The sequence below is a fragment of the Orycteropus afer genome, unplaced genomic scaffold, assembly GCF_000298275.1.
Source record: "Orycteropus afer afer isolate SDZICR_OR568_19922 unplaced genomic scaffold, OryAfe1.0 scaffold00057, whole genome shotgun sequence".
In the NCBI taxonomy this organism is placed as follows: Eukaryota; Metazoa; Chordata; class Mammalia; order Tubulidentata; family Orycteropodidae; genus Orycteropus; species Orycteropus afer.
Window position 1 is genome coordinate 139,941 of NW_006921644.1, and position 26,920 is coordinate 166,860.

The window sequence follows — 26,920 nt, forward strand, 5'->3', positions numbered from 1 at the left end:
ATTTCAGTGATCGCCTTTGACTTTGTGTGTCTGACCCTGGTTGTGGTGTTGTTGACTGCTGATGAGTTGGCCCCTTGATTCACGGCAACCCCGTGCACAGTGGAACAAACTTAAGCCCATTTCAGTGATCCCCTTTGACTTTGTGTGTCTGACCCTGGTTGTGGTGTTGTTGACTGCTGATGTTGACTGCTGATGAGTTGGCCTCTTGATTCACAGCAACCCCGTGCACAGTGGAACACACTTAAGCCCAGTCCTGCACCATTCCCTTGATTGGTTGGGGACCCAGAGGGTTTTCATTGGCTGATTTTTTTTGAAGTAGATGACCAGGACTTTCATCCAAGTTCATCTTAGCCTGGAAGCTCTCCTGAAACCCGTTCAGCATCATAGCAACATTCAGGCGTCCACTCACAGACGAGCAGGGGCTGCACGTGAGGTCCAGTGGCCAGGAATTGAACCTGAGGGACCTGTATGGAAGGTGAGCCTTCTGCCACTGAGCCACCACTGCCCGGCTCTGACCTCAGACCTGTGGAAGGGCTCGTCTGATTAGATCAAGCCCAGTCAGTTCAATCTGCTTTGGAAAGAAAACAAAGTCAACTAAATTTTTGTTGTCAGGTGCCAGCAAGTCTATTCTGACCCACAGCAAGTCCATGTTATAGAGTAGAGCTGCTGAAGGGTCTTCTGGGCTGTAATCTTTATGAAAGCACGTTGCCCATTCTTTCTCCCGTGGAGTCACCATGGGTGAGTTTAAACTGCCAGCCTTTGGGGTAGTAGTTAAGTGTTTAACTGCTTGTGCCACCAATTGCCATAGACTTGATTCTGACTCACAGTAACCCACAGGACAGAGTAGAACTGCCCCGTAGGGTTTCCAAGGCTGTAATCTTTACGGAAGCAGACTTCATCATCTTTTTCCTGGGGAGTGACTGGTAGGTTCAAACAGTAGACCTTTTGGTTAGCATCTGAGTGCTTAGCCGCTGTGCCACCAGGGCTCTGTAAATTAGAGAACTTAATGAATTCTATCTGCACTATTCCTTTTTCCGGGAGCTCTGGTAGCATAGTGCCTAGGGCATTTGACTGCTAACCAGAAGGCTGATGTTCAAACCCACTCCTCAGAAGGAAGATTGGGCAACCTACTTCCGTAGTGATACTGCCTCAGAAACCCAAGGAGGGGTCACTATGAGTTGGGTCCATCTCGATGGCAGTGAGTTTCTCTTATTCCTTTTTGCATATGACATAACATAATTACAGGAATGACATCCTAGTATATTCACAAGTGCTTTTTTCACTCAAGGAATGCATCATATGATACGTGGACAATGAAGGGCTCCAGTCTTGGGTGTCATGTTGGGATCTTCCCTACCACAGAGCCTCATAACTGGCTATGTTTTTAGCAGGGAGGGTCCTATCCTGTTATTCTCCCCATATTTAGGGGGATCAGTGGTAGGGAATACCCATGTGTCTGTGTAACAGTGGTAGTTCTCATCCAGGGATGTGACTTGGTTGCAAAGGGAAAGCTTCCAGCTCTCAGAACACTTATCACCCTGAGCTAACTCACAGCTGCTCAACCAGCTTTTAGCTAATCTGCCCCAAATCGAAAATGAACCTCATAGGATGAGCCAGGCTTGTTCCTTGTTTGATGATGAAATCAAGCACAATAATCTTAGCCAATGAAATGGAAATATCCATTTAATTTCCCATATTTTTAAATTTCTAGTTGGCTTTTTTTTCCCCCTTTAGTGAGAAATAGCCATTTTAAAAAAAAAAAAACTTCTTAGCACTGTAAGACATTTCAGTCTTCATCTCAAGTGTGATATTTTGAGATACAAATAACAACTCTCAGAAGAATTTGGTAATAAAATGGAGTATTTGCTCAGCAATGTCGAAATACCATCTAATATGACTGGAATAAGAATTGAATTGAGGCTTACCAATTTTCCCTCTAGGAATCAAAGTCTGAAACATGGCAATTTCAGGTTGAAAATATCAGTAATGGAAATAGCACACACTTAGGCAGACATCGTTGCTGTAACGTCATGCATTTGTGACTTAGCTAGGCACACTGGGCATGCTCTGAGCATCATCAAAGGTATCCAGATAAAGAGATGCTCCTGGTCTCTGAATTCCTTTTCCTCTGCCTTCTGCATTGGGGTCTATTGATTTCTACTTTGTGTGCAATCTTAAATTCTGTTGTTGTTGTTGTTGTGTGCCGTCGAGTCGGACCCAACTCACAGCCACCCCCCCTTGGATTTCCAAGGCAGTATCACTACGGAAGTAGATTGCCACATCTTCCTTCCGAGGAGTGGCTGGTGGGTTTGAACCGCCAGCCTTCTGGTTAGCAGTTAGGTGCCTTAGGCACTGTTATTCCAGAGTAAATGACATGAATAACTGTAAAGCTGAAGCGATATAAAGAAAAATTGCCCCCTTTGAACATTATAAAACTATCCCTTGGTACAAACACAATGCATCAGAAGGATGTGTCACTTCATTTTTAGGTAAATAATTGTGTGCCATCTTCTGCTAGATGGAAGGATAACGGTGGTTAGGAACATTAAATATTCCCTTCTCTCTCTTTCTCCTTCTCAAGCAATAATTCTTATTAGAAGATTTTAAAGGAAGTATCTAGCTGAATTTTATTCAGTTCCACCTCTTGAATTTTCTGAATTTGTAATGCACACTCGTGTTCTAAAAAGGTAGCAGTCACAAACACATAGTACTTACTGTACCCCAGGTACCAACTAGACTTAATATGCTGACTCATAGTCTTTGAAATCTACCATCATTATATCCCCATTTAGATATGGGATGAGCAGTTTAAACAAAGGGCTTAGGATCAGTTAGTGATTGGCAGAGGTGGGGCTTGCACCCATGCAGGGTGGCTGTAGACACCACACTTGTAACCACTACAGTGCACTGTATTCTGGCTTCTGTGCCAGGTAATGGATAACACATGATGCTGCAACTCCAGAGATTTTCATCTGAGCATGTGGAGGTTCAGACCACGACAGGGGTGCTGGGAAGCCTGTGCAGTGAAAGAGGGGCCTGAAGGAGTGATGGAAGGGGTGGGGCTCTCAGGAGAGGGTCACAGAAGATGGGGCACTGGGCTGCGACTTGAAGAAGAAGATGCTCAAAACAAAGGAAGGACACTTCTTGACTTTGTGCATTGATAATCCTCTGGTGGCTTTGGGAATGACACAGCATTGCCTGTCTCCAGTTGTAATTATAGGTGTGGATTCCACTGCTACCCCTAAAGGCGTACTCAAAATGTGGGCTCTCGTCATTAAAGAGGTGTGTATGGACAGACTCAGAACTACTTTTCAGCAACCAGTAGTCAATATTTTGAACCACAGAATCTGAAATGAACAAACAATCTTTGGCAACTGTGGCATGTGGAATAATGTCCCCGAAGATGTGCGCATCCTAAAGCCTGGAAGCTGTGGATGTGCCACCTTCCATGGCAAAAGGGGACTTTGGAGATGTGATTAAAGATCTGGAGATGGGGCGATGATCCTGGATGAACCAAGTGTGCCCAGTATCCTCACAAGGAACCTCTTCAGTGAAAGAGGGAGGCAGGAGAGTCAGAGAAGGCAATGTGAGGACAGAGCAGAGGTCCGAGTGATACAGGACCACAAGCAGGGGACACAGGTGGCCTCCAGAAGCTACAAAAGGTAGAAGAAAGATCCCCTTAGAGTCTTCAGAGGGCACGTTGCTTTGGCTGAAACCCTCATTTTAGCTCATCGAAACTGATTTTGGACTTCTCATCTCCAGGAATGTAAGATAATACATATCTGCTCTTTGAAGCCACTGCCTTTTTGATGATTGTTGTAGCACCAAGAGGAAACTAACCACTCATTTTTATTCCCTTGCCTCTATCCTTGGGCTGTGAAAGACAAACACTTGTCTTCAGTGATACACTTAAGAATTTTCAATGAGCTTTTAAAAAATTAACTAAAAGAAGAAAAAAAAAGTTCTACACATTTCAAACTATTTCTCTTTCCAGGGCATGTCTTCATTACTGTTTCCTGTCATACACTTATGGTCAGTTTGATCTATGTTGTTTGCAGTAGATAGACGGGAAATCACATAACCACCTGTGTGACTGCGTGTACACTGTAGACATTCAGGGCATTCTGTGTTTGAGCAAGTGTAGACAGAACCTCATTGCATTTTTCTTGACATGTCACCTTCTATGGATTTCATCCTTTTGCTTGCTTGACTGTATGGTGCTGTGTGTTTAGCTTGGCAATAGCATGGACCGCATGCCTGGTGAACACCTGTTTCATTTTTCTAATATAGTTTTATTTCGTTGTTGAGAATGTACACAGCAAAACATACACCAATTCAGGTTTCTCCGTGTACCGTTCAGTGACATGGGTTACATTCTTCGAGTTGTATAACCGTTTTACCCTCCTTTCCTGAGGTGTTCCTCCTTATGAATGTAAATTCACTGTCCCGAGGTTCCTCTTTATATCTTTTGAGTTGCTGTTTTCAGTTTGGGAGCCCCAGTGGTGCTGTGGTTAAGGCATTCGGTTGCTAACCCGAAGGCTGGCGTGTTTGAAACCACCAGCTGCTCCACGGGAGAAAAAATGTGGCAGTCTGGTTCTGTAGAGATTTACAGCCTTAGTGACCCAACCGGGCAGTTCTGCTCTGTCCTGGAGGCTCAGTATGTGTCAGAGTTGACTCCATAGCAGTGGGATATTTTTGGATTGTCAATTTGATTCCATATAGATAGTTCTTAAAAGAGAATAAAGCTCAAGGCAGCTGTTTTTTTTTTACTAGTTAAACTAAACTATAGTTTAGTTTTAAAAAGGCTCCAGGGAATATTTTTGGTTTAAGGTTTAAAGGTTATCTCAGGGCAGTAGTTTCATGGGTTCATCCAGTCTCCATGGCTTTGGGACATCTGGAGTTCATGAGCCTTTGAAATTCTATTCTGCAGTTTCTCTCTATTGATCAGGAATTCTTCTATGGGATCTTTAATCAAAATGTTCAGTGATGGCAGTCAGATACTGTCCTGTTCTTCTGGTCTCCTGACAAAGGAGGCATTTGTTCATAATCACTTTAAAACATTATGACTGGAACAAATGTTTAGGTGCCATTAGTTATTTTTGTTTGCCTCTATTATCACTTTCATGTAAGTATCAGCTTTTAACCCTACAGGAAGTTTTCCTGTGGGTGAGCTTCATGTTTGTTAATTCAGAGCACATTCTGTCTTACTTGGAGAAGTGCACCTCTTTGCTCCCTCTGAGCTGTTGTTAACTGCTGTTAAGGCTGCGACTGACTCCCGGTGACCTCATGCTCAATGGACGAAAGGCTGCCTGGTGCTGGGCCATCCCCGTAATCTGGCTGTTGTCATCCATACCGTTTCCATGGGCTGATTTTTCAGAAGAAGATCACCAGGACTTTATTCCTAGTTGCTTGGTCTGGAAGCACTGCTGAAACCTGTTGAGCCTCATAACAGCACATAGAGCTCCATGACAGATGTGTGGTAGCTGTGTGTGAGGCGCATTGGATGGGAATGGAACTCAGGTCCCCTGCGTGGGAGGCCAGAGTTCTTGTCTTAGACTATCAGTGCCCCATGTACCTGTCCAATGAAGGATAGATTCGTGTCCTTATGAAGCCACCTGGTCCTAACTACGTGGGAGGGAGTGGCTCTTTGAACAACTTATTTGATTTGTTTTATGGAAATTGGTCTCTTTTTATTTTCTATCATTTTGGAGTTAATTTTAATTACACACATACACATATTTATTCACACAATCATGTATGTTCTTAGATATTTATCCTTTTCTTCTACATTTGTGAATTTATTTTCTTATATTTGAGAAGGTATTCATTGGAAATTGCATTAATGTCCTCTGTATCTGTGATTAACGCCTATCTTTATTCTCATTTTATGCATATGTACCCTCTTCATACGCCATGTTTTTCTCCATCAAAGTAGGTAGGGTTTTTTTTTTTTTTTTGCTTTTTTTCCCAAAGAACCAATTCTTTTTTAAAAAATTTTATTTATTTATTTATTTATTTGTGATTTGGGTGAAGATTTACAGAGCAAATTCACTTTCCATACAGCAGATTACATATACTTTGTCTCATGTCATTGATCACAGCTTACCACAATGCAACAGCTCCCCTCCCATTTCCTCCCCATAGTTACCTCTTCCCAGTGTCCATCCCTCCATACACTCCTGCCCCCTGAGCTGTCTCCCTGGGCATAAGCAGCCCTTTTTTCTCCCATGATTGCAAAGAACCAGTTCTTGAGTTTATTTAAATGTTTGTTTTAAACTCATTATTTTCTGTTTCTTTTGTATTAATTCCTTCCTAGTGCTTTCCTTGTATTTATTGCTTTTTCTTGGTTGAGTGTCAAGTCATTTATGTTCTTTGCTCATGTTTGGTGAGAATATCAGGGCTTGGGACTTCTTATCTTTAAGTTCCTCCTCCTAATTTTGGCATTACTACTAAGGACAGGGCAGACCTGCCAGTGACAGTGGGGTTTACCAGCTTCAGCACTGGGAACAGTGACCTCTAAGAGGCTGGCCATTACACCAGGTCTACCATTCCTGATGGGGTCATGGACTTTTATCTTGAAGTGGTTCATCAGCTTCTCTCCTATTTGTGAGGGCCTTTTACTTTGATAATTGTTTTCCAGCTGCACACAAATAGTGGGTACTGCAGTTCTGCCATAGGCAACATCCCTTCCTGACCCTCCTGCTCCCCATGAATACACACAAGCAGGACCCTCAGCTAACTCAGTAACACACGGTGAGCTCCTGACCACTGAAATTGTGAAGTACCTAATTGGCATTGTCACAGAAGGCAAAAGGTTGAAAGCACAAATCAGAAATAAAAGTGATATGCAAGCCAAAGCATCTGAACGGGAGATGCCAAGGGCAGAGGTCAAGATTATTCTCATACCTTGGGAGGCTGGTATAATATTTGCCACACATATTTTGTTTCCTATATCAAATGTTCTGCATCAGTTTATCACACTAATTGTCATACATATGCATGTAACGTATATGTGATATATATATAAAATATTTTTTTATTGTGATTTGGGTGAAAGTTTACAGAACGAATTGGTTTTCCATTCAACAGTTCATACACCTTGTGTTTTGTGATGTCCATTCCAATCCCCATAGTGACAGCACTCTTTCTACTTTGTGTCTGTGTTTCCCATTTATACTTGTCCTTCTTTCCAGGCCCTTCCTGTCTTCTGAGCTTCATCCCTGGGCAAACTCTGCCCTTTTGATCTTGTCTGGTTGATTGTTTAATGAGAGTGTACCTCCTTGATACTATTGTACACCTTATAGGCCTGTCTGTGGTTTGGCTGGAAGTTGAGTTTATTTCTAGGCTCGAAGGTCGTAGTCTCAAGGGTTCCACTAGTCTCTCTCAGACCAGTAAGCCTGTTTTTTTTTTTTTTTTTTTTAATTTCCTATGATTTTCAGTTTTGATCCCCATTTTCTCCCACTCTACCCAGGACCCCCTATTGTGATCCCTTTCAGAGCAGTAGCAGTGGTAGCTGGGCACCATCTAGTTCGCATAGTCTGTCAAGTACTTTGGACTAATTGTTTCCTTGTGTCTTTGATGCTCACTCTTCTTTGCTCTGTATGGAGAGAAAGCAGTATTGCACCATGGATGGCTGCTCACAAGCTTTTCAGACTTCAGATGCTACTCACCAGAGTAGGATGTAGAACATTGGCTATGTGAACTTTGTTGTGCTGGTTGACCTAGTGTCCCCCGTGACTGTGGTCCAGGGCCCCCAGGCCCAGTGACTCCTTCCTTCAGGGTGTTTGATTGTGCTTAGGAAGTTATCACAGCTTTGCCTCCTTTGTGCTCTTCAATATTCATGGGTGTATTTGTAGTACATACAGATACATATGTCAAATCTATATGGATATTCATGAGGGTAGTCCCATTTACCCTTCCAGCCCTGTTCAGCTTGAGTTTCTATGTATCCACTCCTGTTGTTGTTGTTGTTATGTGCCCTCGAGTTGGACCCGACTCATAGTGACCCCTCCTTGGGTTTCAGAGGCAGTATCACTACGGAAGTAGATCACCCCATCTTCCTTCCGAGAAGTGGCTGGTGGGTTTGAACTGCCGGCCTTCTGGTTAGCAGTCAAGTGCCTTGGGCACTATGCCACCAGAGCTCCTTATCCACTTCTAGATCATCGGCATTGCAGGATTGTGCGTGTAATAGAATTCACCTTTGCTGCCTTTACCTCCTGTGGTCCTCCTAGATCATCGGCATTGCAGGATTGTGTATGTAATAGTATTCACCTCTGCTGCCTTTACCTTCTGTGGTCTTCCCTGTGTCTTCCTCTGCCTTGATCATTCTGTGCTGACCTGCACTTTACTGTGTATCGCCATTCACCCAAGTTAATATGTGTCTACCCTCTAATTAGTGATTTACTCTCCCTTCCTCTTCCACATCCGGTTACCTTCAAAGAATGATTCTTTCTGTATATAATCCTTTTCTTGACTTTTTATAGTAGTGGCCTCATACAGTATTTTGCCCTTTCGTGATTGACTAATTTCATTCAACATAATGTTGTCGCTTAATGTTGTGTAGTGTTCTATTGTGTGTATGCACCATAGTTTATTTAGCCATTCATCTGTTGATAGGCACTTAGGTTGCTTCCTTCTTTTTCCTGTTGTGAATAATGCTGCAGTGAACATGTGTGTGCATATGTTTTTTCGGGTCCTGGCTCTTACTTCTCTAGGATATGTACCCAGTAGTGGGATTGCTGGGTCATATGATACTTCTGTTTCCAATCTTTGAACAAACCATCACACCATTTTCCACAATGGTTGTACTGTTTTACAGTCCCAACAGCAGTGCATGAGGGTTCCAGTCTCTCCACACCTTTGCCAGCATTTGTGGTTTTCTGTTTTTTTGAACTTTGATATTGATGCTGGCCTGAGATGATATCTCATTGTTGTTTTGATTTCCTTCTAATGGCTAGTAATCGTGAGCATTTCTTCATGTGTTTGTTGGCCTCTGAATATATTTTTTGGTAAAGTGTCTGTTCATGTTCTCTGCTCATTTTTTGAAATTGGATTTTTTGTCTTTTTGTTATTGAGGTGTTGAAGTTTTCTATAAATTTTAGAGAGTAGTCTCTTGTCTTATATGTCATTGCCAACATTTTTTCTCTAGTGTATGTTCTCTTTTGGTGAGGTCTTTCGATGTGCATAAATATTTAATTTTTAGGAGGTCCTAGTCATCTAGTTTCTCTTCTGCTGTTTGTGTGTTGTTAGTTATGTTTGATTTGTTTGATAGTATATTTACACCCTGTATTAGGGCCTCTAAGTTTGCTCTTATTTTTTTCTTTTATTAACTTGATAGTTTTAGCTTTTTCATTTAGGTTTTTGATCGATCTTGAATTAGTTTTTCTTATATATGTACATATATATATTATTAGTTTTCCTTTTATATATATATTAGTTTTTCATATATATATATATAAAATGAGAGATATGGATTCTGTTTCATTTTTCAGCTGATAGATACCCAGTTTTACCAGGACCATTTGTTAAAGAGACTGTCTCTTCTCCATTTAATGGGTTTCAGCTTTTTGTCAAAGATCATAGGTGGATAGACTTTTTTCTGGGTTCTCAGTTCTGTTCCATGGTCTGTGTGTGTGTGTGTCTTTGTTCCAGTACCAGGCTGTTTTGACCACTGTGGCTGTATAGTAGGTGTTGAGATCAGGGAGTGTGAGGCCTCCTACTTTGTTGTTCTTCTCAGTAGTGCTTTGCTTATTCGGGGTGTCTTTCCTTTCCATATAAAGTTGGTGATCATTTTTTCCATCTCTTTCAAGAATGATGATGGAATCTGGATTGAGGTTGTGCTATATCTGCAGTCACTTTGGGTAGTATTGGCTTTTTCAGAATGTTAGGTCGTTCCATCCTCGAGCACGGTATATTCTTCCATTTATGTAGGTCTCTTTGTTTCTTGCAGTAGTGTTTTCTAGTTTTGTTACTACAAGTCTTTTGTATCTCTGATTAGATTTATTCCTGAATACTTTATCTGTTGTAAGTGGTGATGTTTTCCTGATTTGGGTGGTTGTTGTAAAGGCTATTATTTTCCTGGTTGACTTTTCAGGTTCTCTTTGTTAATGTGGAGGAATACAGCTGAGTTTTGCATGTTGAACTTATCCTCTGCTTCTTTGCTGAATCCTTTTATTAATTCCAGTATTTTTCTTGTTGAGTCTCTAGGATTTTCTATGTATAGGATCAGGTAGACTGCAAATAGAGATAGTTTTGCTTCTTCTTTACCCATTTCGATGCCTTTTATTTCCCTTTCTTCCCTCATTGCTCTGGCTAGCACTTCCAATACAGTATTGAATAAGAGTGCTAATAAAGGACATCCTGGTATAGTTCCCATTTGCAAGGGCAATGTTTTCAGTCTCACTCCGTTGGGAATAATGTTGGCCATCGGTTTTGTGTATATGCCTTTAATTATGTTGAGGAATTTCCCTTCTGTTTCTGTTTTGCTGAGCGTCTTTATCAAGAATGGGTGTTATATTTTGTCAAATACCTTTTCTGCATCAATTGATACGATCATGTAGGTTTTTTTTTTTTCTTTTCCCTTTGTACTATTTATGTGGTAGATAACTTTGATTATTTTCATGATGCAGAACCATTTGTGTGTAATTGGTATGAATCCCGCTTGGCCATGATGTATGTATGTGTGTATGTATGTATGTATTTATTTATTTGATCTTTTGTTGGATTCTGTGGGCTAGTATTTTGTTGAGAATTTTGGTGACAATATTTGTGAGGGTTATCGATATATAAGTTTCTTTTTTAGTAATGTCTTTGAGTCATTTTGGTGTCAGGGTTGCTTGCTTCATAGAATGAGTGTGAGAATATTCCTTCCTTTTCTATGTCCTGGAGTAGTTTGAGTAGAATAAGTAGCCTCAGCTCTTCTCTGAATGTTTGTTACAATTCTCCAGTGAACCTGTCTTGTCCAAGACTTTTTTTAGTTATGAAATTTTTTTATGACTTGTTCAATTTCTTCTTTTGTGATGGGTTTGTTCAAATTTTCTACCTTAGATTGTGTTAATTTGGGTAGATAGTATGTTTCTAGAAGTTTAGTTACAGTTTTGTTCCTCTTTCCAATGAATTGTGGTGTGTGTGATGGAATAGATGGAGAGAAAATTGATATAACCACTGTGAAAAAAAAATTGCAATAATTTCAACATCTTTTATACATTAAAATGAAATAAACTTGTAAACTACTAATTCTCCTACTGAGTATGTATCCCAGTGATATTCTTTTCAGCATTATTCCTAATATAAAATTAAAACTCATGGTATTACATGTGACCATATTATCTGCTAATAAAAGTTCTTAATGTGTGCAGATTCTGATATTCGTTCTACTCACCCTTTCATTATTTCTTCCACCCCTTTGTCTTTGGTTGGTTTTGTTAGGTAGGTTTGTAGCTCTTATCGTCCTAATATCTGGACTTGAAATAGTTACTATTAAACCTCTGAAGTCAATCAGCTTCTGGCCGTGTGATCATTAAAAGTTAACTACTTTCTCATTAATCCATGAGTGGTGAAGATTAATTTGGAAAACTATTCGAATTAAGGCTATAACTGGGGGCAGTAAGCTAGAATTTGCCTCCAAATGAGAGCTTTCACCATTAACATAATAATTAACATAACAAAGCATTGGTAATTCTGTCTACACACACACACACACACACACTCCAAAAAAAAAATCCACTGCTAGGAGTTGAGTCCGACTCACAGCATCCTTTTAGGACAGAGTAGAGCTGCCTTATAGGGTTTCCAAGGCTGTAAATCTTTACCAATGCAGATTGCCTCATCTTTCTCCTGCAGAGCAGCAAGTGTGTTTGAACTGCTAACCTCGTTCAAACTGCTAGCCTCTTGGTTAGCAGTCAATACTTTAACCACTGCACCATGACATACAAAATGAGGGAGCCTAGGAGAGGCCCCCAAGCTTGCAGCCAGCATGCTGAAGGAGTAATGGGAAAAGTCTGAATTTGTAGCCAACAGATCAGAAGCGAAGGAGTTGTGTGGACTCCAGGACTTGTAGCTGGCGTCTGAAATTATGAGCCTTCTTGGCAATTGGGAGGATTGTGCCCTTTAACTTGTCGGGAGTGACCTAGCTCCCAGTGGATAGGGTCGAGGAAGAAGGGTGCATGGGTGGCTGGTGGAAGAGCTGAACAGAGAAGTAAATGTCAAGTGGGGATTTTTATATCTTCCTGGTTGGTGTCAGAAAGCAGATTTGATATTTCATCTCTCCACTTCTCTTCTGTTCCATTCCGTTCCGTACTGATTTGTTTTGTTTTATTCAGTTCTGTTCCTTTCTGTCTTATTCCATTCTGTTCCATTCATTCCGTTCTCTGATCCGTATTCCTGTGGAAAATATGACTCATTAGCAGGTCTTCCAAATAACAAGAGAAGACGATTACTCACTGGCAACAAAGTTGGATGCTACTGAACATCAGCCCTAGTTACGTTCTCGTCCAGTGTATTTTAGATTGTCAGTCTTCTTTCAGTACACTATTGGCTCTGGATAGGAACTTTCAGGCTATCTGGCCAGGGTACAGATCCTGTTGCCATCACTTACTAGTCATGAGTCCTTGAGCAAATTATTTAACATTTGTATTTCTTTTTCCTCAGCTGTCAAATGGAGTTAACAATCCAGACAGAAACCCACTGCCAAGAGCTGATTCCAGCTCATAGTAAGCCTTCAGGACAGAGTTGAACTGCCCCATAGCGTTTGCAAGGCTGTAAATCTCTTTTTTTAAAAAAAAACTTCTTATTGTGATTTGGGTGAAAGTCTGTAGAGCAAGTTTGTTTTCCATTCAACAGTTTCTACACGTTTTGTTTCATGACACTGAGTGCTGTCCCCTCAGTGTAACAGCTCTCTTCCCACTTCCTCCATGTGATTACCTTTTGCTTCTCTCCTTCTTTCCTATGCATTCTTGCCCTCTCAGCTGTCTCTCTGCACAAACCCTGCCCTTCTCATCTCCGTGGTTAACTATTCTAAGGAGTGCACCTACCTGGTGTCATTGTTACTTGTAGGCCTGTCTGTTGTTTGGTTGCAAGTTAAGCAACAGGAATGAGTTCAATTCCAGGTCCAAAGGGTAAGTAGGGGCCATAGTCTCAGGGGTTTTGTATTGGGCAATCTGCTTCCATAGAGATAACACCTCAGAAATCCAAGGAGGGGTTACTATGAGTCGGAAACGACTTGATAGCAGTGTTTTTTTTTTTTTTTTTTTTTTGTGGCTATCAGACCAGTAAGCTTGGTCTTTTTAAATGATTTTGACCTTATTACATATTCTTCTCCCACTCTATCTAGGATCTCTATTTTTTTTTTTTTTTCATCTGTGATTTGGGTGAAAGTTTACAGAGCGAATTCACTTTCCATACAGCAGCTCACATACACAGTGTCGTGATATTGACCACGACTTCCCACAATGCAACAGCTCCCCTTGCACTTCCTCCCCATAGTTACCTCTTTCCTGTGTCCTTCCCTCCATGCACTCCTGCCCCCTGAGCTGTCTCCCTGTGCATACACAGCCCTTCTATTCTTCCATGATTGTTCTCTCTAAGGAGTGTATCTACCTAATGTAAATGCTCAGCTCATATGCCTGTCTTTCGTTTGGCTGGAAGTCACAGGAGTAGGTTCAATTCCAGACCCGAAGGGCATCTTGGGGCCACAGTCTCAGTAGTTCCATCAGGCTCTGTCAGACCAGCAAACCTGGTCCCTTTTTTCTTTTTAATGATTTTGAGTTTTGTTCCACATTGTTCTCCCACTCTATCCAGGATCTCCTACAGAGATCCCCCTCTGAGTGGATGACAGTGGTAGCCAGGCACTGTCTAGTTCTTCTGGTCTCAGGGTTGTGTAGGCTGAGGTTGCCATGGTCCACTAGTCCCTTGGACTAATTCTTTCCATGCATGTTTCTTCGGTCTTCTTTGCTCCAGAAAAGGAGAGGCCAATTGTTGCATCTTAGATGGCCTCTCGCGAGCATTTAAGACCCATTCACCACTCACCACAGTAGGATGTAGAACGATGGTTTTGTACTATGTTATACCAATTTAGCTTGATGTCCCCTGTGACCAGGGTCCCTAGCCCACAGTTCCAGCAACTCACTCCTTCAGGGTGTTTGGTTGTGGCTAAGAAGTTATCATAACTTTGCCCCTTGTTAGCTCTATAGGCTCTATTATTTATATAAACATTTTTATAGGCTATAAATCTTTATGGAAGCAAACTGCCTCATCTTTTTTCCTGCCAAGAGGCTGGTAGATTCAAACCACCAGTGTTTTGCTTAGCAACCAAGTGCTCTAACCACTGCACCACCAGAACTCCTGGAGTTAATAATAGTATCTGGTATATAGGATATTTGTCAGGATCAAATAACTTAATACATGCAATACACTCAATAAATATTATTGCTATCTTGCTGTTGTTATGTACCATTGAGTTGGAACCGACTCATAGCAAGCCCTCCTTAGTTTGCCGAGGCAGTATCACTACATAAGTAGATTGCCCAACCTTCCTTCCGAGGAGTGGCTGGTGGGTTTGAACCACCAGCCTTCTGGTTAGCAGTCAAATGCCTTAGGCACTACGCTACCAGAACTCCCATTGTTGTCTTAGTAAAGGTAAATATTACAAAGAGATTAAGAAAATTGAAATTACTTTTATTCAAAGCTGAATAGCTTTTAGTTACTTATAAGAATTATGCAGTTAAGTCCTTTGTAAAATAAAATTATGACACAATTCCTCTTTGGTTTGCCATTCCTAGAGTAGACAATATGCTTATCCAATTCAAAATGGACAATACCAGTACTTTTCAGCTCACTAATGCTTAGGGTATCAATCTTCAAGAATACCAATTCACCTGTGGCAGCTCCTAATTTTCCTCGATTCATACTTTATACATTGAACATTCCAATTACTCATGGGTGTTCACAGCTGTTTCTTCTCCTTTCGAATCACGCCACTTCAGCAAATGAATGATACTGCATTCATTGTCAAAAAGAACATTTCAAGATCTATTCTGAAATACAGTACTCTCAGCGATAGGATAATATCCATACATCTGCAAGGAAGAGCAGTTAACTATGACTTATGTGCAAATTTACACACCAAGCACTAGAGCCAAAGATGGAGAAATTAAAGATGTTTCCTAACTTCTGCAGTCTGAAATTGATCAAACATACAATCAAGATGCATCAATAATTATTGGTGATTGAAATGCGAAAGGTGGAAATGAATAAGGACTGGTAGTTGAAAAATGTGGCCTTGGTGATAGAAACAATGCAGGAATCACATGATAGCATTAAGAACATCAATGACTTATTCATTGGAAATACTTTTTTTTCAACAACATAAATGGCAGCTATATGCATGAACCTGCTGGTTGGAATACACAGGAATCATATCAACTACATCTGTGGAAAGAAATGATGGAGAAGCTCAATATCATCAGTCAGAACCAAGCCCCAGGGGCTGACAGACAGACCCTCAGCTGCTCAAGAATCGATTGGCCACATTGGACACTAGTGAGTGAAGACCAAATGAGTTGTGGGATAACATCAAAGACATCATACATGAAGAAAGCCAAGGGTAATTGAACCACCAGCCTTCTGGTTAGCAGTCACATGCCTTAGGCACTATGCCACCAGAGCTGCTATGAAAAAGAAAAAAAAAAAAAAAACCCAAAATGACAGAAAAGAAAAAAAGACACTGTGAAACATGCTGTTGGGTGCAGAGTAGCTAAAGTGAAAGGAAGAAATGATGAAGTAAAAGAGCTGAACGGAAGATTTCAAAGGGTGGCTTGAGAAGGCAAAGTATTATAATGAAATATGCAAAGACCTGAAGTCAGAAACCGAAGGAAAACATGCTTAACATTTCTAGAGCTGAAAACCTGAAGAAAAAAATTAAAAAAGCCTCAAGTTGCAATATTGAAGGGTTCCATGGGGATAAAGTTGAACAATGCAAGAAGCATCAAAAAAGATGGAATCGACAGTTAATGTAATAAAAAGAATTGGTTGACATTGAGCCACTTCAAGAGATAGCATATGATCAAGAGCTGATGGTACCGAAGGAAAAAGATCACACTGCACTAAAAGCGTTAGCCATAAACAAGGCTCCAAAATTGACAGAATTGAGATGTTTCAGCAAATGGCTACAACATTGAAAGCAATCTCTAGACTATACCAAGACATTTGGAAGGCAGCTACTTGGCCTCGTGACTGAAAGAGAGCCATATTTGTGCCAGTTCCAAAGAAAAGTGTTTCAACCGAATGTGGAAATTGTCAAACAAAATCAGTAACATCATGCGCAAGTAAAATTTATACCAAAGATAATTAAAAATCAGTTACAGAGGTATTTTGACAAGGAACTTCCAGAAATTCAAGCTGGATTTGGAAGAGGGTGAGTCAAGAGGGATATTATTGCTGATGTCAGACAGATCTTGGCTGAAAACAGAGTATTAGAGGAATGTTTACCTGTATGGAGCATGCAAAGCCCAGCCTTCAACTGTGTGGATCATAACAAATTGTGGATCACATTGTGTAGGGTGGGAATTCCAGAATACATAACTGTGCTCATGAGGAAGCTGTACACAGACCAAGAGGCTGTCATTTGACCAGAACAAGAGGATACTGCATGGGTTAGTTTAAAATCAGGAAAAGCATGTTATATCTTTTCACCATACTTATCCAATCTGTATGCTGGCCAAAGAATCGGAGAACGTGGACTATGTGAAGAAGGACACAGCATCAGGATTGGTGGAAGAGTCATTAACAACCTGTTCTATGCCGATGATACAATCTTGCTTGTTGCTAAATGCAAAGAGGATTTGAAGCACTAACTGATGAAGATCAAAGACTATAGCCTTCAGTATGAATTACTTCTCAACATAAAGAAAACAGAAATCCTCACAAGTGGACCAATAATAGCCAACATCACGATAAACAAAGAAAATACATAAGTTGTCAAGGACTTCATTTTACTTGGGTCCACAGTCATTGTCCACTAATAGCAGCAAACAAGAAATCAAATGATGTATAGCATTAGATAAATCTGTTGGAAAAAATAAAAAGTCTTTAAAGTGTTAAAAAGCAAAGATGTCACTTTGAGGACTAAAGTGTGCCTGAGATCTAAGCCATTGTACTTTCTTTCACCTCGTATACATGGTAAAACTGCACAGTTGAATAAGGAAGACCAAAGAAGAACTGATGCCTTTGAATTAGGGTGTGGTGAAGAATATTGAATGTGCCGTGGACTAGCAGAAGAATGAATGAATCTATTTTGGGAGAAGTACGTCCAAATGTTCCTGAGGAGCAAGGGTGGGGAGACTTTGTCCCAGGTACTTCTGACGTTTTATGAGGAGGGACAAGTTCCCGCAGAAGTCCATTATGCTTGATGAAATAGAGGGTGAGTGAAAAGGCAGAATACCCTTAATGGAGGGGTTGCCACAGTGGCTAAAACAGTGGGCTCCAATATAGCAACATTGATGAGGACGGTGCTGCACCTGGCCGTGTTCCGTTCTGTTGTTTATAGGGTCACCATGAGTGGGAACTGACTCCACAGCGCCTAACAATTAAAAAAATCAAATCAAATTCCTTTTGATGGCACTGTATTAAAATACTTTCAAGTATAATTCCCATCTTTATTTCTAAGAGATTATTAATTTTTTCCCTGTACACAGTTTGCAGGAGATCTTATTTATCATTGTCTTTTTAATGACAATACTAAGTTTCCTCACATGTGAAGAGTAAATTGAGATATCGACCTGAAAGCCACAGATGTGTCTGTCTGTGGGTGAGGGAGAATCTCTCAACACAAATTACACATTTTTCCCCGAAGTATATACATAGTCTAACATAAGTAATTAGGACTATTAGAAAATAATCTGTGTACAATATTCTTTTTTTTTTTTTAAGGCTGAAAAACCATAGTATCACTATTTCTAACTGTATATCAAGGTTAATGTGCAAATTCTAATACAATAATGAAGAAGTCCTATAAAGTGTAATCTATTTTTGGCATGTTGTTTAAAATTTGAAAACTTGCTTCCTTAAAAGCCTATGTATTGAGGCATTCTGAACGATGATACATGCGCTCTGAGCATTAACACTTCAGAGGAAGCCTAAGGGTTCTAGCAGAGAGATGACTCCAAGAAAGGGATAGTTCACTGGGTTGCTTTCACCATAGTCTACAACAGTGTTTCTCAACCTGTAGCACTGTTGTCACTCAGGGCCAGATAATTGTTTGTTGTTGAGATCTTTCTGTGTGTTGTTAAGGTGTTTAGCAGAATCATTACTGGTCTCTAAGTACTATTAGGTGCCAGTAACACCTCAAATTACGTCAACCAAAATTTTTGCAGACAATGCTAAGTGTCCCATATGGGCCACACCTGGTTGAGGACCATTGAGCTAGAATCCAGTCCTGAACAGCCCAGATCTGTACTTTCTGGTGCAGTTAGAAAAACTCTCAGTGACCAGTCAGGAAATAAAATCACAGGGACTGGTACCACATCTGGAATTGTCTTTCGTCAACGTGTAGAGGGAAATACCCCTTTACTCACTCTCTAGCCTCATTATCACTCTTCGAGGACCCCCTTTTTCTGATGTCAAGACTACTGAAAATTAAATCACTAAGAAACAAATAGCTTGGTAAACCCGGAGTTGGTTTATGTGGTTTCTTAAGGGTTTCTTTTGTGCCATGATGTTGTCTATGAAATTCCCCCACTCCAGACAGGTAAGTGCTTGACTACTGGCTGGAAGGTTGGCAGTTCGAACCTGCCCAAAGGCACGTCAGAGAACAGGTGTGGCAATCTACCTGCTAAAAGGCACAGCCCAGAAAACCCTGTGGAGAGCCCCTTGGCACACGTAGGGATGCCATTACTTGGAATTGCCTCAAGGGCAGGCAGATGACAACAGCAACAATAAAGCTAAAGAAACAGCATCATCACCATGTTCTTTTATACTGGACCCTGGACCCACCTCACTTGGTAAATATCTTGGTGCTGACTCAGGGCGACTCTAAGTGACAGAGTAGAACTGCCCCACCCCACCCCAGTACAGTTTTTGGAGCCGTAATCTTTATGGAAGCAGACTGCCAGCTCCTTCTCCCAAAGCTTTCAGGTAGCATCTGAGTCATAAACATTTGTACCACCAGGCCTCCTTTTGAATGTCTTACCCTTGAAAACCACTACTCCTGAGTCAGTTCTGATTCCTAGTGACCCTGTAGGACACAGTGGAGCTACATCATAGGGTTTACAAGGCTGTAAATCTTTATGGAAGTTGACTGCCACATCTTTCTCCTTCTGAGTAGCTGGTGGGTTTGAACCGCCAACCTTTCAGTTAGCAGCTGAGCACTTAGCCATTGTGCCACCAGGGCTCCTTGCCATTTACTAGCAGAGAGAGAAAAAGAATCAAACTCTGTGCCTCACTTAGCTCATCTGTAAAATAGTAATAATACTAGTACCTCGAGGAGGAATACAGATGAAATTCCTTACTGTATGTGAAATTACGTTCTTAGCTGCATACTCACTGTGTGAGTGTTAGATATTAATTTTACATAAGAAAAGCTTTAAAACTATTTACTGCTAAATAGATGTTTGACAGATCGTGGGGAACTGTATATGCTCACGGTAAAGAATAGTAATGCCATGCAACCACTACTTAGGCCAAGAATGATAGCTTCACCCAACACCAGAAGCCCGCTATCCGGCCTCTCTGATCCTGTTTTCCAGATAACCTGTCTCTCTCCCCTTAAATGGAATCAGTACCCCTTCTCTTATTTAAATTCCATTCTTTTTAAGCGAAAAGCAGAATGATATTGATTCTCAGTTTACAGTCGGCAGAAACCAGTGAGCAGTAAACATATGCCCTCCAGAATGATTACACCAGAGCGGCATTTTTACATCCAAAATATTGATTGGAATCTGCTTGCATAATTGATTGTGCATTGCAGTTAAACATCCTTTTTTTTTGTTGTCACTTAGAACTGTGTACTGATCATGGGTCAAAAATCACTGTGCACACACCCACCCCTGCACCCACCTCTTGCACGTGCACGTATATGATACATTTATTTTTATGTGCAAACACACAAACCATGGTTTCCCTGGAGTGTAAAGATTGTAGCATTGTGGTTGTTGCATGTAATTAGGCATAGTCAGAATTCTTCTCTACTCCATGGACTGCATGTCTTTTTAGTCTGTGCTTCTTAATACTGTAGTTAAAGCTAGAATGGTTGGTGTCAGTCCATAGGCCGATCAATAGACGTGAAGGAACTGCGGGCCCGATATCCAGTCTGTCTTAACAGTTAGCAGAAGGATTTAAGGTGTAAAAAAAAAGGAAAGGCAAATTTTAAATGAAAATGAGGCAGTCTTAAAAGATAAAATGCTGTGATAATGGAATTCTTGTGAAGGGCCTTCAAGAGCAAATGGTGTTTAGTCTGAATGAGTTTCATAAAATTCTAGATGAATTTAGATACTTCCTAGTTTTATTTAAGTTAAATTATTCATTTAAGACATTTGGAACAATGAACCTGCATGCTATTTACTAACCAGTGTATGTTAAATACTGTGAGAGAAATAGTGTTCAGATTAAAGCAAAATTGGGAACAACTTCACTGTATAGAATAAAAGACAGTGTAAAGATTACAAAGATTAGCTAAATAAGTTAAGCATGTGTGCACCTTGTGGTGAACACGAGAGAATTATTATACTATCCTTCTTTCCTCATTAGTCTTTATTTTTAAAAATAATGTGTGTGATATGCACAAAAAGGATATACATATGTACCCTTATATATGTTGTTGTTTGGTGCTGTGGAGCCAACTCCAACTCAGAGCAGCCCTGTGTACAACAGAACGAAACCCTGTCCAGTCCTATGCCAGCCTCACAATCCTTGATACACCTGAGCCCATCGTTGCAGCCACTGTGTCAATTCATCTTTTTGAGGGTCTTCCCCATTCTCACTGGCTCTCTGCTTTACTAAGCATGACATCCTCCTCTAGGGAATGGCCCCTTCTGATCACATGACCAAGGTAGGTGAGACAAAGTCTGGCCATTCTCACTTCCAAAGAGCATTCCAGCTGCACTTCTTCCAGGACAGATGTGTTAGATCTTCTGGCAGGCTGTGGTATTTTCACGATTCTTCACCAACACCATAATAAAGGCATCAACTCTTCTTTGGTCTTCTTTATTCATTGTCCAGCTTTCACATGCATATGAGGTGAATGAAAATAACATGGCTTGAGTTAGATGCACCTTAGTCTTCAAAGTGATATCTTTGCTTCTTAACATTTTAAAGAGGTCTTATCAGCAGATTTGCCCAGTGCACTGCGATGTCTGATGTCTTGACTGCTGCTTCCACGGGTGTTGATTGTAGGTCCAATTAAAATGAAATCCCTGACAACTTCCACCCTTTCTCCATTTATGAAGATCTTGCTTATGGTTCAGTTGTGAGGATTTTTTTTTTTTAATGTTGAGGTGTAATCCATACTGAAGACTGTAGTCTTTGATATTCATCACTAATTGCTTTGTCATCTTCATTTTCAGCAAGCAAGGTTGTGTCACCTGCATATCGCAGGTTAATGAGTCTTCCTCCCATCCTGATGCCATGTTCTTCTTCCTATAGTCCAGCTTCTTGGATTATTTGCTCAGCATACAGGTTGAATAAGTATGGTGAAAGGATACAACCCTGATGCACACCCTTGCTGATTTTCAGCCATACAATATCCCCTCGTTCTGTCTGAATGACAGCCAATTCATTTATGTACAGGTTTCTAATGAGTCCAGTTCAATGGTCTGGACTTCCATTCTTTGCAATGTTATCCATAATTTATTATGATCCACACAGTCAAATGCCTTTGAATAGTTAATAAGACACAGGTAACATCTTTCTAGTATTCTTCGCTATTAGCCAAGAATATACACATATCAATATTTTCACATATACATATACATATGTATATATGTGTGTACATGTATAACCAACCAAACTCACTGCTGTCTAGTTGATTCTGACTCCTAGTGACTGCTCCTTGGGTTTCCAAGGTGGTATCTCTACTGAAGTAGATTGCCCAGTCTTCCTTCCGAGGAGTGGCTGGTAAGTTTGAACTGCCAACCTTCTGGTTAGCGGTTGAATGCCTTAGGCACTAAGGTGGTATATACCATCAGCCACTCCTCAGAAGGAAGGTTGGGCAATCTACTTCTGTAGTGGTACCACCTTGGGAACCCAAGGAGGGGTCGCTATGAGTCAGATCCAACTTGACGGCACATAACAACAACTATAAATATATATATATATATGTATGTGTATATATATATATATATATATGTATGTATGTATATATGTATATACGTATCTATATTTGTACATATATGTATGTGTCTGTGTTTGTAAATACATTGTGTGTGCATGTATATATATATATATATATACACACACACACACATACACACACATTTATACATATAGTATAAAAATAAAAACCTGTGAGTGTGACACCTGTACCAAGAATGAGAACATTACCATCCCTTCATCCTATGTACTGTCCCCATTCTGTGTTATCTTCCTGACCTTTGATATATTTAAACCTATTCTTGTGGCTCTTGTGTTAATCCATCTCATAAGGGTTTCTGTAGTTTTTGCTGATGCTGTCTATTTTACCTAACACCATGTCCTTTTTCAGTGATGGGTCCTTCCTGATGATGTGTTCACGGTAAACAAGACAGAGTTTTGCCGCCCTCTCTTCCAGGGAGCATTCGGTTGTACTCTTCAGGAAACCTTGTGTGTTCCAGCAGAGCTTCCGGTGGAATGCTAACACACTGTAGAACCAGCTGACGCACTGCTAGAGATTCTAGATCCTTTTTGTGTGTTTGCTTGTTGTGTCTGTTGACTCCAAGAAAGCTATCAGCAGTGGCCTAATCTGCATGTGGCATTTTCTTCCCTGGCAGATGATTGTGACGACCCTCTGGTGCCTCCCTTGCCTCAGACATCATTCAGCAGCTCTTCTGAGCTCTCTAGCAGCCATGGTCCTGGATTTGCAAGGCTAAATCGAAGAGATGGTAAGCCTGCTTTCCTCTTCTAGTTGGTCCATGGTGAACGTCATTAATTTTCCATTTTAATTTAACAAAACCATTATGAGCAATATGTTTCAAAAGGAAGTAAAATTCTGCGTAAGCCATTGATAGAAACTCTTGGATGTCTTTGATCTGCATCCGTTCTGGAATGGCAAGGGGATGCATCTTGTGTGAAAATCTTACATCATCATTTCAGCTTCTTAACTATTGAGTTTCGTCAGTCTGGCAAGCTTTTTGTGTGTCTCACACAATAAGCTTTTCTACAGCAAGTATATACTCATTATCGATACATTAGTCCCAAATATTTCATTAGCTCTCCACTTCAAGTTAAACAAGGGAGTTTGCCAGAATAAGTAACTTTAAACGATTCTGGTTATTTAAAATGAATAATCCTTCAGGTTGTTTCACTCTCACTGTGACTGACATGGTCTTCTCTCCTGTTGAGAAATGGAAGTTGACTAAAGCTTTCCTGTTCCTAAAGGAATACTCAGTTTATGTTTTTCACTCTATCTCAGGTAGGTTGTTTTTGATCTCATGAATATGTTTAAACTAAACTGCAAAAAATTAAATGGCAAGTTACTGTAGAAATAAGAGAGAATCTTACAACATCAACAGCCTTAGAAACAGAACATTGTACATTCAGAAACTGAGTCCCTTTCATTATATGCTAAAGCAAAAATGATCTCCACATACATTCTTGGAAGATTGCTGGCAGTACTACCACAGAAAATATTCTAACAACCATAAGAAATGTCACCAGTACCCATGTATTGTTAGACGTGGGCCTTATCTGTTTCTTAGCATTTTCCCTCCTTCCGTGTCATTCATCTCCTCTTTTTCATTTTACTCCTTGGTACCATCCTTAGGGTTCTTGTTTCCTGTTTGAGCACCCTGAGCACAGAACTTAGCCGATCACCATTGTGTATGTGGATCTGTTGGGTAGAGAGTCTACATGTCACACACAGTGCTGATTACCAGACAGATACTCAGATAATAGTTTAACATGATTTTAAACTTACTTTAAAATTTCATCTCATATTGTTTGAGATAAATCACTTATTTGTATTCTGAGTATTGGTATCAATGGACAGTAGGAACTGAGATTGTTGTATAATATGGAGGCCTGGAACATATCTGTGTAGACAATGTTTGTCTGTTAACTTTTAATGGCCTTATAGTGAGAGTTGTAACTGGTCACACTGGACTGTCCCTATCTACTTGCAAACTCGAGGCCTTGACTGACCACAGGCTTTGCCCCTCTGAAAGGAGTCCCCGAGTGTTGCCAACAGTTATGTGTGTGTCTATTAACAAAAGGTTGGCGGTTTGAATGCACCCAGAGGCACTGGAAGGCAGGCCTGGTAACTTGCTTCCAAAAGCTCCCAGCCTTGAATACTCTGTGGGGCAGTTGCACGTGGGGTTGTCAGAGTCAGAGCCAACTCCAGAGCAACCAACAACAGCAGCGCCCATCTCAGGGCCGTCCCGATCCAGAGCCCAGTCCATTGGCCTCCCACCAGAACAACTGTCTGTCACAACACTGGTCTTAGAAAGAAGTCTCCGCCCTGTCCTCCTTCTAAAAAATAAAACAGCATTGACGTCCACTCCACTTAAGTAGTGACAGTTCTCATAGAATGTGACCCATGGAAAGAGATAAAGTATTTAATTCCCTATTTGTCTTTATTTCATCTTCTGAGGTTCAATAAATCACTAAAAGTATATGTTATTAATTGGGCCAAATCATATTTTTCATTAATTTACATACCCGTCAGGAGTCTGCATCAGTGAGTGTCGTTTTCATTCTTAATTCATTTCTATGGCTCTTGGTGAAACACAGTATCAACCCTCATGAATCTCATTTGCATGTTAATGAAACTAAGAAACAAAACAGTACCATTTTAATTATCTTTTGCTGGTTGTCAACCTACTTGATTACATTTTTTTTTCTTTTTTCTCTATCTTTTCTTTCTTTTTTTTTTCCCTATTAATTACATCGAGTGTTCACAAAGGAATGTCAGATCTTGAGTGATTTATTAAAGGCTATATATTATTTCCATGTTGAAACATTCCTCATTAGGAATGTTGTTAGAGCTCCGTCGGCACTCAACGACCACGCCACACACCAGGGTACCCAACAGGAGATTTTATTAAGGAGGCGAAAGGGCACCTGCACTGAGGAAGGACAGGAGAAGAAGAGGAGAAGAGGAAGAAGAGAAGAAGAAAGAAAGAGGAAAAATAGAAGAAGTGGAGAGAGGAAGAAGAGGAAGAGGAAGAGCAGGGGAGAGAGAGGTCTTATATAGACCTGGGGTTAGGAGGTTGTACATCAGAGCTGGGGGAAGAGGTCTTAACCTATCAGAGGCTATGTTGCCTTTTAAAATTCGCGCCTTGCAGGAAGCTCAATTTCTACTTCCTTTAACTGACTTATGACCTTGGGTGGGGCCGCAGGGAATGAAGAAGAACCCGGAAGAGCCACGCAAGATGGCGTGGCATATCTCTAACAAATGTTACTCATTCCTCATTAAGTATTAGTTGGGACTGGAGGAGAAGGGTGTTCAGCCACGCCAGCAGATAATGGGTCAGCAAGCAAGGAAGGAAAGGTCCGAGTATCCAAGGGACACAAGGTTGAGTGGCCTTTTCCTGTGGAGTCTGGAGAACTTAGAGCCAAAGAATGGACAGGCAGGAAACAAGGGATTGAGTTCACCAATCCATTGTTCTCCATCTCTGGTTGAGAAATGCCACTTATAGATAACTGAGAATGACCAGGTCCCAGCAGTGGGGTAAAACAGATTAGGAAAAGGCCACCCTTAAAAATAATAATTCTGATCCTTCCAATCTGGAGAAAGAAAAAGTTACTTTTTGGAGGTATGTGAGTTTAATTTTGCTTCTTGAGTACCATTGAGTAAATGACTTCTTTCTCATTAAAAGATCCTCCCGAGGGTTGTTTCAGTCAAAGCATTTTCAAAAACAAATGATTTACTTCCTTTTCTCTGGGAGGATGCATCTCAACTTGAACCTGAAAGATTTCATCGCTCAGGGGAATATCATCCAAATGTAACTGTAAACAACACAGACAGATAAAAATCGATCACTGTGAATACTGAAGAGACAACAGAATTAAAAATCTCTATCTTTATACAGTATTTCCATTGTTACAGTTTAGTACAGCTTGAATTTTAATGGGCAAGTTAAGTATGCACTAATTTTTGTCATTATCAGTTTAGAGTCCAAGCAGACACTAGTGTGCCTCCCATTTGATAGTCCCTTTATTATCTTAAAGACAGAATAAAAAGAAGCCATGGCTTCAGCCTATTTCTGAGGATACAGTATAATCCAAATAAAAGTGTTTTCTTATACCTGGGAAACTCTGGAAATAGGTTAATGCAATCTGATACACAGGTGTTCCCTGGGTTACGAATGTCCAACTTACAGACAACTCATATTTGCCCTTTAATGTTATGTAAATTTGCCCTCCCTTTGAAATGATTGAACCAACCCCAACTTGCAACAAATTCTTCATCACAGTCACCTTCCCTTGCTGCACGTGCAGCTTTTAAATCATAGCAAAGACTTCCAGCCTTTCCATGAATTAAATAAGAACCATATGCATGTGTCTGAACTTAGCTACAAATTCCAGTTGAAGACGCGGGAGTGAATGGATCTTGTGTATAACCAGGGACTGCCTCTACTTGTCTATATGGGCAGAAGGATGAAGCAGTAAACAAATTATCATCCACAACCAAAAGAACATGTTTATAGGTGTGTGTAAGTATAAACATATTGGTGTGCTTGCCTGCGTCTAATTATACAGCAGATTACGTCCACAGCTGACAGTCACTTTGAGTTTT

General features: G+C 40.5%; 1 protein-coding gene across 1 annotated transcript in view; it reads left to right on the top strand.

Annotated features, from left to right (window-relative positions):
- CNTNAP4 (contactin associated protein family member 4) overlaps positions 1-26,920 on the top strand; it is a 330,923-nt gene that overhangs the window by 51,634 nt on the left and 252,369 nt on the right. Inside the window, exon 2 of the mRNA XM_007939189.2 lies at positions 22,956-23,066. Within this exon, the coding sequence (XP_007937380.2) occupies positions 22,956-23,066 (111 nt within the window). The remainder of the gene's footprint in view (positions 1-22,955; positions 23,067-26,920) is intronic.